The sequence below is a fragment of the Callorhinchus milii genome, unplaced genomic scaffold (genome assembly GCF_018977255.1).
Source record: "Callorhinchus milii isolate IMCB2004 unplaced genomic scaffold, IMCB_Cmil_1.0 Scaffold33, whole genome shotgun sequence".
NCBI classification, from domain to species: domain Eukaryota; kingdom Metazoa; phylum Chordata; class Chondrichthyes; order Chimaeriformes; family Callorhinchidae; genus Callorhinchus; species Callorhinchus milii.
In genome coordinates, this window is record NW_024704774.1 from 1,388,320 (window position 1) to 1,405,086 (window position 16,767).

Sequence of the window (16,767 nt, forward strand, 5' to 3'; positions counted from 1 at the left end):
TATCTTCCTAAACTCCCTTAATAGATAAAAAATAAGCAATCGCATTGTCTTCCTTAATTTTGATATAGCATTACCTATTTCAGGATCCTTAAGCATTTTGTAGGCTACACTGCATCGTGCAGCTCTCTTTAACAATAACCCGACCTTTGGATTCAGGGCTTGTAAACGTCGACATTATCAAATCGCGTCACAATCTTATCCAACTCTATGAGGGCTCCACACAATCGGGCGAGAAAAGTTGCAATGTTTCTTGATAACTGTATCCACTCATTCTGGTAACTTCCTTGAAAATCTACCTTGTAATTACTGCAACGCCGTGGAACATCAAACATATCTCCTAGTGTGTGTTTCCTATTTCACAGGTTTTTACCAATCTGTTCTGCTGCCTCTGAATTGTCGTTTGGTGTCACATAATACGGTAAAAATTGACATTTATAATGCGCCTTTCACGTCATGTGGATGTCCGAGGGAGCGAAACTATCAGGGATTAGTACCCGAGCGAGGTGGGGTAGTGGGCGTGGGTTGGATGGCGGGATGGGTTGGAAATCAATGAGTACCGATATGGTGGAGACCCATGATATCGGGCTCCAGTTAGAGAGTGTGGAGGTAGGATTAATTTTGAAGCTCTTTTAAAGAGTTGGCACGGACAGGATGGGCGGAACGGCCTCCTTCTGTGTCGTGAAAATTGAATCATAACTCTATTAAAACTTGCTTGTATTTTGAGTGCTTGACGCGGGGTATTGTGCTGGAGCGCTTCCGGGACCTTCCACACCGATCATCTTCCACCAACTTTCATTCCAAACCGCCAAGGTTAAATATTTGCTGGGCTATGGGGAGAACGCGAGGCAGTAAGATTAATCAGGGAAGCTCTTCCAAAGAGTCGGGACAGACACGTTGTGCTGAATGGCCTCCACCTGCGCTGCATCGTTGCATGATTCCTCCACATACTGTGGGCCTGAATTTCTTCTCCGACTTCTGTGCAGCAGTTTATCAAACGCTTCGTGGAAATTCAAATTCACAACGTTTGAAGGCATTGCCTTCATTTACACTTCTAGTTATACATTCTGAGCTACGTATTTCCTGAAGTCAGAGTGTATTTTGACGCAACTGTTGGAGTCAAACGAGCTAAACCCACACAGCTTGCCATTAGGACTCTGTCTGGCAAGCTTTCCTGCTGTTTCCCAGCTCGGACACACTAGCCATTCGTTAGGAGTTTGGATGTATGCTTAACAGGAGCATAGCGGGAGAATTCCCCGCCACCAGTAACTGGTCTGCCCTTTAATATCCTGCCGATGAGCCAGCCTGCGCCACGCTGTCATCCGCAGTGAGTCCGCTGGGGTACTGCAGGTAAGAAATGAAGCAAGTGCCGTAGACAAGTTACAGTGCAAGCTGCTGATAAACGGAAGGTGGAGATCAGACACAGAGGCTAAACTGAAAGAGGAAAACTGTGGTTACTCCATTCTGTACTTTTTTTTACATTTGACTCCAGGCCTGATCGCTCCGTCAAAATCTTTCCTAGTTATCCACAGGAATGATTCTAAAATGTAGTGACTGTATGTTTGTTGAAGAAAACACACACAAACACGCACACAAACACAGACACACATAATTTGCACACAGCAATGTCCCACAAGTAGGCATGGGTTCAATAAGAAAATTTAGCTGAGAAAATATCCAATGTGACAAGAAGCTCACTTCTCTTTTCACACGCACTCAGCGCGCTACGTGTCCAGCTCAGCCCACAACTCCCTTTCAGGGCATTACTCATCTTATTAAGAATAACTTACTGCGGTATGTGTCAGTGTGTGTACGTGAGTGAGACAGGCCTGTGTTGCAAGGATTCCTGTAAAAGAGTGTATGGGTTTCGTCTGTTCCCAACAGAGAGAGAGAGTCAGGCCTTTTTGCTCCGTCAAAACGGTTCCAAGTGCTTCACATGGTTGAGTGTATAATGCAGTGACTGTATGCTTGCAGACGAAAAACACAGAGAAACACGAATACACTCACACAGAATTTGCGCAGAGCAGTATCCCACAAACAGGCATACGGTCAATGAAAACCGACCAGCTGATAAAATATCCATTTTGACAGTTCTTCTCTCACTTCTCACTTCTCCTTTCCCGGACACACAACGCACTGTGTATCCAGCTCAGCCCATATCTCTTTTTCAGGGCATTGCCCATCGCATTAAAAATAACTTACTGCGGTGTGTTTCAGTGAATGCACGTGAGCGAGAGAGGGCTGTGTTGCAAGGATTCTTGTAAACGAGTCGTTTGGGTTCCGTCTGTTCCCAGCAGAGAGATGGAGAGAGAGACTGAGACTCTGATTCCCAGCTCTGAGTGTTGCTCAATATCCGCCTCTAAGTCACAGTTTGTGTCCGTCTTTGAGTTTGCGTGTGTATGTATGTGTGTGTGTGTGTGTGTCAGACTGCTTCTCAGAGTGTATGTGTGCCGAAGCATCTCGGTGTGTGTTTGTGTCAGAGGGAAGTGGATATTCGGGGATCACAGAGCTCAGTGATCCTGGCAAAAGCTGTTCCTGAGATTTACTCTGTTCGACTTAGCTCCAAGTCTGCGGAGAAACGTATCTGCACAAAAACGCACAAACCTCAAGGCTCTGCTATTCACAAGATCTCCTCATCATCTTCGACATGGAGCCATTGTTTCTCATCTTCCGTGAGTATTATTTCTAACCCAGTGACAGGGTCGGCCCAGCCAGCGATGGAAAGGAGAGAGTAGAGTGAGCGTCTTGTTTGACACTCAACTCTCCTTTCTCTAAAACATCCAAAACGTGCCATGACTCGCTCTGCTTTCACCCACCTCTACAACACCACCCGGCTTCACCACTGTCTGACATCGCAGGCTGCGGGCCATTTAATACAGGCATTGATAACATCCAGGCTTGATTTTTGCAAACATCCAGCTTGTCGGCCTCCCCAACTACTCGCTACTTAGGCGGCAGATCATGCAGATCTCTGCAGCCCCTGGGCTCTCCTGCATCAGTTTCCCTGACGGTAACACCCCCATCCACGCCCGACTCATTTCCATACAGTTCAAGACACGGATCGTCGCCTTCGACGGCATCCATGGCGTTGCTCCCTGCTCTATCAGCCTACCCACCACACGATCTAATCAGCGGGTTCGTGGTTGCTTCACTTCACTGAAAATTATTGGGTGGGAATTTAGCCACTTTGCCCCAACCCTCTGGAATTTCATCCTACAGCGCACTCCAGCACCCCCACCCCAACCCGCGCCTCGCCGCCTGTTTGCTTTCTTAAAGACACATCTCAAGAATTTCCTCTTTGACTTTTTCATCAACCGCCTTCCCAATGGGCCCTCAATATTCTTTAATCCAAACACTCAACTCAGGTCCGAAAGTGTATCCAGCGACTTGGGACGTACACCCGACCTGAAAGGCCATACACAAATGTGATTCTTGGAAGGTGAGTTAGGAGATGCGAGTGAGGAGATAGAGGAGAGAAGGGAGCGTGGGGAGTTAGAGTAGAGAGGTGAACGTAAGAAGAAGAGAGAGATCATAGGAAGGAGAGAGGGGAGTGGAGGGGGATATAGCAAAGAGCAGACAGTTTAAAAGAGCGAGAGACGGTAGAGAGCAGAGTGGAGTGAGAAGTAAAAGGGGAATATAGAGAGGAGAGAGGGCGGATAGATATAAGTGTTAGAAGTGGAGAGACAGTGGCTGGTTGGTTTGTGAGAGGGATGTTGAGTTTAATTGTGGGAGGGAGGGGACAACGAGGAGGAGAGAAAAGGTTAGAGAGAAGGTTTGAGGGATACGTATGTGGGATGGAAGAGGGAAGGGATGCGAGGGAGGCGAAGGAGTAACAGACGTAGGGGCAGTAGTTAGAGCGACGGAGATCACGTTGGGGTGATGGAGGTGTAGATGGTGAAGGGGAGGGATGGGGAGACGAATAGTATTGAGGGAGGGAAAAGGGAGTAGGAGATAGAGGTGGAGAGATAGCGTAGAATGGATTGAGAGGGAAGGGGCTAACGAGGGGAAGGCGTGCATTGGAAGCAGGCGGAAATGCAGGGGGAGTCGGAGTCAGGAATGAACTCGGGCTGCTGTTACTGGTACAGAGAAGGTTGAACCGGGAGGCAGATCGTTGCAATGATAATGTCCTCTGGGTCGCTTTGTCCGCATGAAGCTATATTTTGCTATATTGCTACATACATGGAATTTGTCAAAACTCAAGTTGTTGTTGATGGGGAACGGGAGAGGTTCGACAATAGCCAGTGAACGCAATCCTTACCGAAAGGAACAAACCGTGTATTCTGCCTATTAAAGATTGTTGAGATAAGTGTCTCTCTTTCTGGGGGGAGGGAGGTCACCAAACCCAATCTTCTGGAAGACTCTAAACCGAAATAGAAATAATCCGAGAACAGAACATGCCGTTCAGCCCAGTGTAGCATTTATGAGTCTATGAAGGAGTTCTTGGTTCAGTCCTTATTGTCGCCTCTCCCCATTGTGCCTTTGTTGGTGCTCACTCCATCACTAAATCTTACCAATATAATCCCGTTCCCTGATCTATCTTTCCCCATCATGTCTGTGCTTGTGCTCGCTCCTCCACTGAAGCCCCCCAATCTAATCCCATTCCCTGTTCTTTCTCTTCCCTTTTGTGTCGTTGCTTGTGCTCATTTCCCCACTGGAGACCATATTTGCGATAACATTTAATGGCTGCCCTAGCGATTGACCATTCATGGTGTAATCAGATCCCTGTTTGTATGAAATATTTATTAATGAATTCTGCTTTGATTTTGTTTTCTTGTGCAGTGATATTTCTGGAGAGAAAAACAGTGGAATCTGCAGGTTAGTCACGCAATATCGCAGAGAGAAGCTGCTGTGGAAGCATTAACTGCTCAGAGTTACTCTCTGCCTCTATTCATCTCTGTCTGTCGAATAGGAGGAAAAGCCGTCACACAATCCACAGGCCATGTTAGTAGAATGGCTTAAAACTTCCGTTTCTACCTCGAACTAACTTCACGTGAGAATGTGAATGTGTGAGTGTGTGTGTTTGTGAGAGTGAGAGTGTGTGCTTGTGTGAGCGAGTGTGGGATTACGAGTGTTTGTGTGTGAACGAGTGTGTCACTATATGAGTGGTTGTGTATGTGTGCGATGTTTGTGAGTATGAGTGATTGTGTGTGTCCTTTTGTGTGGGGAAATGAATAGGTGTTTGTGTGAGTGTGTGTTAGTCAGTGCGTGTGTGTAGGAGTTTGAGTGTTTTGGGGTGTGCGTGCGTGTGTGAGTCAGTGTGTGCGAGTGCTTCTGGTATAAACAGACAGAACAGCTACACCCTCCCAAGCCACAGCAGCGCTGGCCAGCACTCCCCCCATCAGCATGGACAGCACTGAGCATCAGGCTGGACTGTGCACTCCCACCTTGACATGGGGTGGTGGGGGCAGCTCAAGTGCACAACCTTCTGCCTTGGAGGCAAGAGGCCTAACAAAAACGAGTCAAGCGAGCGGGGCTGAGAGTGCCGGTGATGCCGAGCACGATGCTGGCTTACCCGTGCAATATGGCGTGGATCTGACGAAGTTACGCAACATCTTGAAGGAGGAGGTCAGGTCGGTGTCTCTGCCAAGGCCTCGCTCTATCTCTACCAAAAAGCGTTGGGAGATGTCCTGTAGCGTCTCGTCAGACAAGTACCTGCACCACCTGCATATAGATGGGGATGGAGAGGTGGGGAGGTGTGGGGGTAAGAGAAGGTCAGTGGCAGCAACTCAAACAATACCTATACCTGGGGTCTTTCACGCAGATGACAGTGTCTACAAACACCTGGGTCCCCAAAAAACTTTGTGCATTGATAGTTTTTACTGTGACACTTTTTACATCTTTGTCGCTCTCTCGCACCAGCCCACCCACCCCCGAGTCAACATGTTGTGGATTCAAGCTCCGCATGCAGACAGACTCTCACTCGCAGTGACACACACACATCCTCCCACAACACATTGCTCTTTAGTCGGTTGTCGCAGTATATAATTTGTCTACTTACACAATATGCTGCCATTCAATCCTTGTGAAATCTTGGGAGTGATGGGTGGTGGGCGGGGTGGGGGGAGGCCGGTGGGGGTTCTCAGAGGTCAGATCAAATACGAGGCTTAAAAATTGGGATCTTTATGCCGGCGTATGAACAAGGCAGAGCTGGGAATGTCCTCACGCAGAACCTTCCCCACGGATATATTTGCCGTGTGTCTGGACGCGTTACAGTTAACATCTGCCACCGTCAGGGAAGAGGTGGTGCCTTGTGTCTGGAGGTGCATAACACTGTCCTGTGATGGCTGTATCCCATCAGGCAGTCGCTGAGCTTCGCGGCACGTCTTGTCCTGTGAGGCAAGAGCACCATAACCCTGACTGACTGACGGCCCGCGGTCGCACCACACGTCCGGTGAGAGGAACTGCCGCTCGGTCCATTTTTCTCACCTCAGACGCTGACAGCATCACCATCCATGTTTGCTCACTCCAATTTGCCAATTCAGTCCCGAACCTTAGGGTCTTGTTTGACCCTCAACAATACATTCTGCCCCCACATCTGCGCCATGACCCGCTCTGCCTCCCCACCCCCCCTACCCCACATCCGCAACGACTCCCGGCTCCGACGCTGCCTCACACCGCAGGCCCACGTTTGTTTCCGCAATTTCAGCCACCGATGCGTACATATGTCCATCTAACGCTCTGCCTTATCCCTTCCTTCTCCATTCTCAAGTGGCACCTGAAGATTTTCCTATTCGACCATGTCTCAGGTCACCTCACCATCCCTCAGACCACGAGTCGTGTTCCGCCTTTGTCAAGTATTCTGTGTTCGAAGGGGCGTGGGGGTGATGGTGGTGGGGGTGCGATGGTTGGCGGTGGAGAGGGGTGTTGTATAGGGTGGTGTTATGCCTCGGGTGTTCTGTGAATTTGGGTGCTGTGCCTGGGGCTTGTGGTCTCTGCTTGGGATGTGGGGGCACAATCTCTGGGGATGTATGTGCCCCGGTGTCCGAGGTTGTGCCTGGGCGGAATATTGGGTTTTCTAGCGGGTCCAGGCCTGGGTGTTGGAAGAGCGTGTGGGAGGCTGTGCCCACGTAGGTAGAATGGTACCACGAAGGGAGGATTGTGCGATTGGGGAGGTGCTGTGCCTCGGGGGAGCTGCACCTATGGAGTGTTGTAGACTGTGTGGGGGAGCTGTGCATTGGCTGGGGTTTGCTGTTTGCTGGCGAGGTCTGTGCCTTGGGGTAATGTGCGCTGAGGTGGAGTTGCCTCCCGGTCTATGGCTTGGGGTCTGCGACCTGTTTGGTGTGTTTGTGGCGTGTCAAAGTGTGGTGAGAACCGTGCCCGGGGTTTTTGTTGGTGCTTTGGGTGTTGGCTGAGGTTGTGCTCTGTTGAGAGGAGCTGTGCCTAGGGGTATAATGGGGTATAATCTGGGCTCTGGGTACTTTGCCTGGGATGGGGGCTGTACTGCACCTGCGATGGTGATCTTAGCATTGGGTGGGCTTTGCCTGTATGTGGATGACCAGTGGGTGGAAGCTAGGCCCAGGGGTGAGCTACAGCAACAGCAACAGCATTATCACTCTTTCGGACGGGAGGGAGTCTCAAACGGCTGAATAGTCAGCTTTCGAGGCCTGGGCATGGGGCAGGGGTGGTGTCGCGGTGAGGGAAGATAGAGAGATGGGATTGAGACCAAAGGCAGATAGAAATAAATGTTCGTTTTATCGGCCTTGAAGGAGGCAAGGGAAGAAACGAGGTAAAGGGAAAGTGGGGTGGAGTTCCAGAGTGCGGGAGCAGAACGGCTGAAAACTCGGTCGCCGATGCTAGGGCGGGTCTGGAGGAAGACATGGAACAGGCCGGAGCCCGCTCAACGGAGGGAGCGGGCAGTTTGTTAGGGAGTCAGCAGGTCAGAGAGGTAGGAGTGAGTATGGCCACGGATGGCCTTCAAGGTGAGGACGTGCATCTTGAACTCGATTCTCTAGGGGATGGAGAGTCAGTGGAGTCGGGCGAGGGCGGCAGAAATGAGATCACGGAGCCTGAGAGTACACGAGCAGCAGAGATTGGATGATCTGCAGCTTGTAATGGGAAGAGTTGTTAACGCCGATGAGGAGGTAGTTCTGAGGTGGCTGGACATCTGGGGTGGAGCTGAGCAATGAATTGAGTCCCTTTGCCTGGATGTGGTGAGATTGCGGGGTGAGTGGGCGTTGTCAGGCCCTAGTTGATGGGCTGTGCCCTAGGGCTGGCTGGTCTCTGGTGTAAGGCAGGGTCTGGGCTCTGCTGTGTGTGTTGCTGAATTGTAGTCACAAACCTGAGCTACCAATAAACGAGTAGTGCGACAATGTTTGTGTCTATGTATGTATCTTTGTATCCGCCGATAACTAAATAATCATTTCTTCAAAGCGCTTCACTGTTTGTGAATAGGCTGCATATTTTGTAGGCGAGAAGTGGCAGCCAATCGCGCACAGCGGTGTCCTGTAAATAGTCGTAGAATGATTGAACAAATTACTATTTATATTTTGAGAAGATTGTTATCTCCGGAAAAGAGGCCTCACGATTGAGTAACGGGTTCTTACTGAATGCTATGTAAACGGAGGCAACTGAGGTGAGGAAAGTTGCCAGCATTTCCCCCCGGCCCGTGAAACTAAATATTAAATACAATAATCTAACATAAGTATAATAAACTAAAATAAAGCAAAATAACTCAATGTAATTAATAATGTAATCTATAATAAAATAAATTATAATATTCTAATATAAATATAATATAAATTTGATTTCAAGATCCTCATCCTCACCTACAAGGCCATTCACGGCCTTGCTCCCGCCTACCTTTCCAACCTACTATCCCCCTACTTACCTGCCCGTACCCTCCGTTCCTCCGGCTCTGGTCTGCTCCACGTCCCCCGCCCCAACCGCCCTACCATCGGTGGTCGGGCCTTCAGCCTCTCAGCCCCCAGGCTCTAGAATTCCATCCCCCAGTACCTTCGCCTTGCTACCTCCCTTTCCTACTTCAAGGCCGGTCTCAAAACCTTTCTCTTTGACCGTGCCTTCAGCTCCCCTTTCGACTCTCTTCCCCCTCCTCGCTCCCTCCCTTCCCTCCCCTCACCCTGACCATTTCCACGCTCCTCGCTCCCTCCCTTCCCTCCTCTCACCCTGACCATTTCCCCCCTCCTCGCTCCCTCCCTTCCCTCCCCTCACCCTGAACATTTCAACCCTCCTCGCTCCCTCCCTTCCCTCCCCTCACCCTGACCATTTCACCCCTGCTCGGGTCATGACCCAACTGTGCAGCGCCTTGGGACGTCCTCCTGACGTGAAAGGCGCTTTATAAATGGAATCTTGTTGTTGTTGTTGTTGTATAAAGTGTAATAATAAAAATATAATAATGGAATATAAATTATAATAACAGTAATTTTGTTCGCAACTTAACTGTAACAGTTCGAGTTAGTAGTCTAGTAAACTGTTACTGTTAATGTGACACACGAGTTGTGGACGTAATGTCGCCAGCAGTGAGTGCAACCATTATGATTATGATATTTGTTGTGTTGTTTACCCCCCAGACACCCTCGGACTGTGACAGGCACTCTTTACATGTGCATTGTATTGTATGTATTGTATTATCCTGGAAGTCTAACGGGAATCAAACAATTAATACTTCGGGTCATGTTTTACAGAGAGTGGGAGTCTGCGGCTGATGAATGGCAGCAGCCCCTGTGCCGGGAGATTGGAGGTTTACCATAGAGGACAATGGGGCACAGTGGATGGCGAAGTTACCTGGGGTATGAAGGCGGCTGCTGTGGTGTGTAAGGAGTTGGGCTGTGGAGCCGCGCTGTCAGCATCAGGAGACGCTCACTTCGGGAGGGGCTCAGGCTACGTTATGACGTATGTTGTAGAATGCAGAGGGAATGAGTCTACTCTGAGGGAGTGTCCCTCAGGAAACTGGAGTCATTATTTACTGCCACACTCCTATGATGCCGGTGTCATCTGCTCAGGTAAACAATTCATTCTCTTATCAATATCAGTTCTCATATTTTCGGGTGTGACCACTTTGAGGTCAGTATAGCGGGCTGGGGGATACAAGCTGCTGAGCAACAGTTGGATGAGAACGGGGGGTTGGGGTTGTGGGGAGGTGTGAGAAGAGGGCGGTAAATACAGAAGAGTGAGAACAGGTGGTGGTTGAGCCAATTGGGGTGAGCAAATTTGGGTGAGCACAAGACTGGGGTGGAGCAGGGAGTGAGCACGGTGATTGGGTAAGTATTTTGGGGTTTACCACAAACGGATGAGCGCACAGTCATGTGCAAGAAAAGGACGATGAGCAAAGTGGGTGGGCGGGCGTGAGAGCATAGGGTGTGTGATCGCTTGGAGCAGCACAGAGTGGGGTTAAAAGAGGGTTTAAAGCTTAGGGGGCTATGAGCAAGGGGATCAGTTGAAAAGGGAGAAGGGTAACAGCAAGGATTAATCACACGGTGCGGAGAGCAGAAGGGGTTTTAACACATTGCTGATGAACATATTTGAGATTGGGCAGAAGTGAGGTGACCAAAGGTTGGGGAGAGTACAAAGGTGTTGAGCACAGTTTGGGGAGAGCACAAGTGTGGTTGAGCACAACGAGACTTTTGAGAAGCTGTTGAGTGGGGGTGACCACAGAGGGTGAGTTCAGTGGAGGGTCAGCACAAAGGGCGGTGTGCACAATGGGGATGCGTACGTATCGGTGTTTGAGCACTGGGAGGGGTTAGCAAACGAGAAGTGAACACAGTGGGGCTGAGCAGAGGGTTGAAAGTACTTTGGTTTGAGCGCGAGGGTTGAGCACAGGGGGTGAGTAAAGGGTGAGAAGCACGGTGGCGGGGCGTTAAACGTATGGTGAGCCCAGAGTTTGCGTAGAGCACAAGGAGGGGGCCAGAACAGCGATGTTGAGCACAGGAGATCAACAAAAGAAGGTTGAGCAGAGGCAGGGAAAGCGAAGCGGGTGTTAAGCACAAGGTGTGTGTGAACACAGGCGAGCGACTATGGGATGATTAGCATAGGAGGCGGTTGAGCACAGTCGTGTGGGAAAGCACGGGGGAGTGAGCAGGTGTGGGGGTAAGCTCAGATTGGTTGAGTACAAGGTGCTGGGTGAGCACGGGTGGCGGCTGAGCATGGCCGATGGTGGGGGTGACCGTGGTGGGGGTATTACGCACACCTCCTCTTCCAACCCAGTTTCAAACGACCTCAAATTATGTTAATTGTGTATACATTATACATTATATATTACAGTTGTGGCTGTGGATAATGGATTGTATTTGCAGGAGGTCAACCCCCCAGACTGGTGAATGGAGGCAGCCGCTGTGCGGGGAGATTAGAGCTGTACACCAATGAAACTTGGGCGACACTTTGTGGCGAGAACCTGAACACGGAAATTGCAGTGCATGTTTGCAAACTTTTGGGATGTGGATTTGCTGTATCAGCCACAGGTGACGCTCGCTTTGGAGAAGGCTCGGGTAGTGTGGTTGGTCGACCTGACTGCGGACATGGACAGGACAGTAGCATAACCTGTTCAGGTAGAGACCACAACTACAACAACTTATATTAACACAGCGTCGGGATGGGGGTGGTTGAGTTCAGGAATGTGAGTGCGAGTACAAGGGGGTGAGCGTTGGCATAGAGGTTGAGTGTCAGTATAGGGGACTGAGCACGTGGGTGACTGTGAGTACAGCTCATTTGAGGATGAGCAAAGCGGGATTGTTGTGAGCACAAGATGGGACTGAGCACAGGGATGAGCCCTGGTAGATGATTCGTTTTTTTTAATCTTGAACTGAACAGTAGAACAGATAAGATAAATGGCTGCGTGAAAATATTGTTTCAGTATACAGCATATAGCTTCGGGCACAACACGTTGTTACTATGAGGATGGTGGAAGGCAAATTGGATGGACCTCAGTCTTCTGCCGCCATCTGGCTACTCCATCTCACACTCACTCTCTCTCTCGCTCTCGGAAATGGCATGGAGATACTTTAGATAATATGTCTCTTTCTCACCCACTCTCTCGCGCTCTAGCTATCTCTCTCTCTCTCTCCTCTCTCTCTCTCCCAGACCAGATGGAGTTACGGCCGGTTAATGTGTCTACCGCTCACGAACTCTGTCTCACACAATTGCTCTCTCACACTCTATCTTTCTCTCTCGCTCACATATCAGATGGAGTTATGACCCAACTGTTCAGCGCCTTGGGACGTCCTCCTGACGTGAAAGGCGCTTTATAAATGGAACCTTGTTGTTGTTATGTCTTGTTTTTTCCTCTCACCCCCCTTGCTCTCTCTATCTCTGTCTTAAACTTGCAGGCGTGATGGCTTATTGATGTCTTTGTCTCGCACCCTCCCTCCCTCATTCCCTCTCTCACTCTCTCCCTCTCTCTCTCAAACTCGTAGACTTCTCCTTCCGGAGGCTGCAGTTAATCCAGAACTTTGCAGCACGTTTCCTCTCCCGCAGCAAACTCCGTGACCCCATCTCCCCGACACTCACCCGACTCCATTGGCTCCCTATCCCTCAGAGCCTCCAGCTCCTGGTCCTCACACACAAAGCTCTCCATGGCCTCGACCCACCCTGCATCTGCGAACTCATAACCCTCTACCAACTAATCCATTGCATCCGCTCAGCCGGCTCCCGTCGCTTACATGCTCCACCGTTGGCAGGAGAGCCTTCAGCCACTCTGCCCCCAACCTATGGAACTTCATTCCCCAAACAATCAGCATCGCTCACTCGTTAGCCTCCTTCCCGTCCTCCTTAAAACGCTCCTCTTCGAGCATGCCATCGCTCCCCCCCACCTTTTTCACTCCCTCCCGTTCCCCCCACTGAACCCAGATCAGGTCTGAAATTCTGTACAATGTCAAACGCCTTGGGACGTCCTCCCCACGTGAAAGACTCTATGCAAATTAAACCTTCCCGTTGATGTGGAATCTGTCTCTCTCTCTCTCTCTCTCTCTCTCGCACAGACCAGATTGAGTTACGGCTGGTGAGTGGATCTCACTCCTGTTCGGGCCGGGTAGAGATGCTGTTTATGGGGCTGTGGGGCACAGTGTGTGACGATAATTGGGATTTGGCTGACGCTGATGTTGTTTGCTCGGAGCTGGGCTGTGGGCCGCCGATCGCTGCCGTGACCAGTGCGATGTTTGGAGAAGGAAAAGGTCAGATCTGGCTCGATGACGTGGCCTGTGTCGGCAATGAGTCCCACCTGTGGCGATGCCCCGCTAGAACCTTGAGCCAACACAACTGTAATCACGGCGAGGACGCAGGTGTGGTGTGTATGGGTCAGTGAATTCCTCCACCTGTTTCTCAACGTCTCTGTCTCTCTCCCCTTCACTTTTTCTGTGTTTCTCAGACTCTCAATCTCCTTGGTTTCTCACGCTCTATCTCTTCTTCTGAATCTTTCTTCTGCTTTATTTCTCCTGCATTCTTTCTTTGTTTCTTTCTTTGTTTCTTTCTTTGTTTCATTCTTTGTTTCTTTCTTTGTTTCTTTCTTTGTTTCTTTCTTTGTTTCTTTCTTTGTTTTTCTTTGTTTCTCTCAGTGTGTATCTCTGCTTGTCTCCCTTTCTCTCTGTAGCTCACTGCCCTACATCTGTCAATTCCTCGGTCTCTCCATCCTATTTGTGCCAAAAAAACAAACAGACACTGCACTACACAGTGTGTACTTTGAAGTTCATTGAGGCGTCTCGAACATGTGATGGGACGTTTTTATATACGCAAAGATTCTCTCTCTCTTTCACACTCTCTATCTCTCTCTGTCTCTTTCTCTCTCGCGATATCTCTGCCTCTCCATGTATAATCTTATAGAGTAGTGGACCAATTTCGTGGGGATGAATAGCTTATAATAATAATCATAATAATCCTTGCATTTGATATAGCGCTTTTCACGTCGGGAGGACGTCCCAAAGCGCTTCACAGAACACACTGTAAAGTGAATTGACTGTATATTTGTGGGCGAACGCGGCAGCCAATTGCGCACAGCAATGTCCCACAAACAGTCGTAGATTGAAAATGACCAATTTAATTATTGTTTTTAGTTTTGGAGGGATTATTATTAGGCGTGTGGAGTAAGGAAACTTGCCCAAGGTTTCGCCCTCTGCCTGGGATTGAACTCAGGTCTCTCACTTGCAAAGCGAGTGCTCTAACCACTGAGCTACAGGTCTCCACAAATTTTCTTAGAAATTCTAGCTTAGAAATTTTCCGAGTTTCCAGTATATATTTCAAAATTACCATCACCCTATTTCACTATCTTTCCATGTGTTGCACGTCTGCATCTCTCTTTTGCTATTTGCCCATCCTCTCCCCTTCTTTTTAAACTCTCCATTTCTCCGCCCACCAAACTCCATGTATCTGCATATCTCTCTCTCTCAATCTCTCTTTCAATCTCTCGCTTTTGATGACTCACTCCATCTCACGTTTAAGTTTGATTTTCTCTCTTCCCCTCTCCCAAACTTTCTCTCTAGGAATTCGTTGAGTGTGAGCTTCTCATTCGTGACTCACATTCAGTCTGTCAATCACTCAAGAACTCCATCCTTCACTATTCCCCTCAGTCTCTCCCTCCGTCTCTATACCTCGCTACATCTCCGTCCATCCGTATAATCTCTCGCCACCTAATCGTCGCCCTACATCCCAGTATATTCCATTCTTTCCATCTCGCACGCTCTTCCTCTGTCCCTTTCACTTTCTCTCTACAACCCGCCGTCAGTTTGACACACACTCTCTCTACATCCATCACACACCATACCTCCTTCCATCTTTCTTACACACGCTTCATCTCACTCTGCACCTTCGCTTGACCCTCTCACACGCGTCCCCTCCATCTCCCTATAGTCATTCTAGGCCTCCCTTCTCCTCTAGCACTCATTCTCTCGAACCATCCCTCTCACACACTCTTCATCCGTCAATCTAAAACACTTTTTACCACCCTGCAACTCTCTCACTCTATATATCCAACAAACCTTCTCTGTATCCGACTCCGTCGCTCTCACGCTTTCTCTCTAAATCTATCATTCTCCCACCCATTTTACCTCTCACACTCATTCTGTCCGTCTCTTTCAAACTCCCTCAACCTCATTCACATTCCCTCTGTCACTCGCTCTTCACGCAGCCTTATTTCCCTCTCGCATTCGCTCCATGCGTCTGTTAATCTAGACCTCCCTTCGCACACCTCACAATCACTCTAGCTGTCCATCACTTTATAACTATCCATAACTCCAGCCTTCACGAGCACACTCAGTCAAGCTGTCCGTGCATCCAAACCTCCTCTGTCACTCTTACACTCACACGCACGATTCGTTTTTCTGGACCTCTCTGTACCTCGCTTGCACACCATCACACCTCCATTCCCTCCCAAACACCAAGTTGCAGCCCACATCCTCTATTCCTCACTCACACCTTCTCAAACCCTCAATCCTTTTATCACTCTTTCCCTCATGTGAAGGTCCAGATTTCCACTCGATTGTGCTTAAAAACCCGTCTGAAAATCACACAGAAGTATCAGATTGAATTCCACTGATGCCTTCGCTGGTTGAAACTATATATTACCCCAGTCCATGGCTTCACTGCATTCGCTGACCACCGCGAACTTCGAAGTTGTTCCCCTGTCCTCTGTGTTGGCAAATATTTGGTGTTTCCCCTCAACCAGTTCCCAAACACGTAGTCCTGACGCCTCCTGCAGCCCATTGAAAAAGCAAATGATCACTGTTACTCGAACCTCATCTTTGTTTGTGCCACAAAGCGAGTGTCTGTGAGATTATTTTTATTGTGTTTTAATTCCAGATCGGCTCCGGAAACCCACCCTTTCTCTGAAACTAGATTCCCGGATGTTTGTGAGAGGAGAATTCGCTGAGATCTCATGTTCTGGCAATTATCCTGGCAGCAATTTCTCTTTATACAGAGACGGCGAGTTTATCACATCACATTCAACTCCAGAGAATACTAACACAGCAATATTCACCACATCGGAGATCAGTAGAGGTCATTACTGGTGTAAATATACCATACACGTAGACGACCGAGAGTTCGCATCACCAGAGAGTGACCGAGTGGGAATCACTTTGCGGGGTAAGAGCTCAGTAAAATCTCACACAATAACCTGTATCTGCTTCGACCATTTACAGCAGCTCCTGCTGTAAACACTTTTTATAACATCGATCATATTTCCAAGTTACGTTCGGATGTCCCCTATGTATTTCACCTTTGTCTTCCCACGCCGAGCCCCTCTCCGCCATTCTCGCCATTTTCTGTGCACTTTTTTCCACCCATATCCCTAATCTTTATCACACTTCTCACCAAACACTTTCTCCCACACTGCACACCGTGTCTCTCCCCTTCCCGATTTCTCTCTTCACACAACCACTCTCACACTCAGTACTCCCGCTTCCCCTCCACGCGCTCTCCCCACCACTTTCTCTTCTTGCTCCCTTATCTCTCTGCTTCCGCCCACGAAACAATATCATCCCCCCACCGATATCCCACTTCTGTACTCGAGAGCCGGGACAATCGCGGCTCAAAATCATTACCTGTGCGTGTTACCTACGAATCAATGAAAGCCAAACCCCAGACTGTGCATATAAATTGGAAGTGATTTCGCTGTTAGTCAAGGTTTCCCAAAGTTTGCGCACAGAGAATCAGTTAGATCTTTGCTTTGCGTGGTTAACAGAAGCTGAGTGGTAAGATTTCGTCCCACATTGACTAATCTGCTCTTTCAGGTCCCACCGATCAGCCACATTGTTCTGCAATCAGCAATGCTTTGCAATAAAATGTACCCGCCTGGCTCCTTCAAGAGACCAATCGGTATTGACTTATTTC

At 49.0% G+C, this 16,767-nt stretch overlaps 1 protein-coding gene across 1 annotated transcript; it reads left to right on the top strand.

Moving 5' to 3' along the window:
• Window positions 1–7,894: 7,894 nt before the first annotated feature.
• LOC103173783 (deleted in malignant brain tumors 1 protein-like) lies at window positions 7,895–15,803 on the top strand (the record flags this gene model as incomplete). The annotated part of the gene is made up of 5 exons (XM_042345204.1): window positions 7,895–8,009; window positions 9,639–9,956; window positions 11,247–11,498; window positions 12,927–13,241; window positions 15,736–15,803. Coding segments are annotated over exons 1-5 (1,068 nt in total), but the record flags the coding sequence as incomplete, so codon positions are not given.
• Window positions 15,804–16,767: the final 964 nt, after the last annotated feature.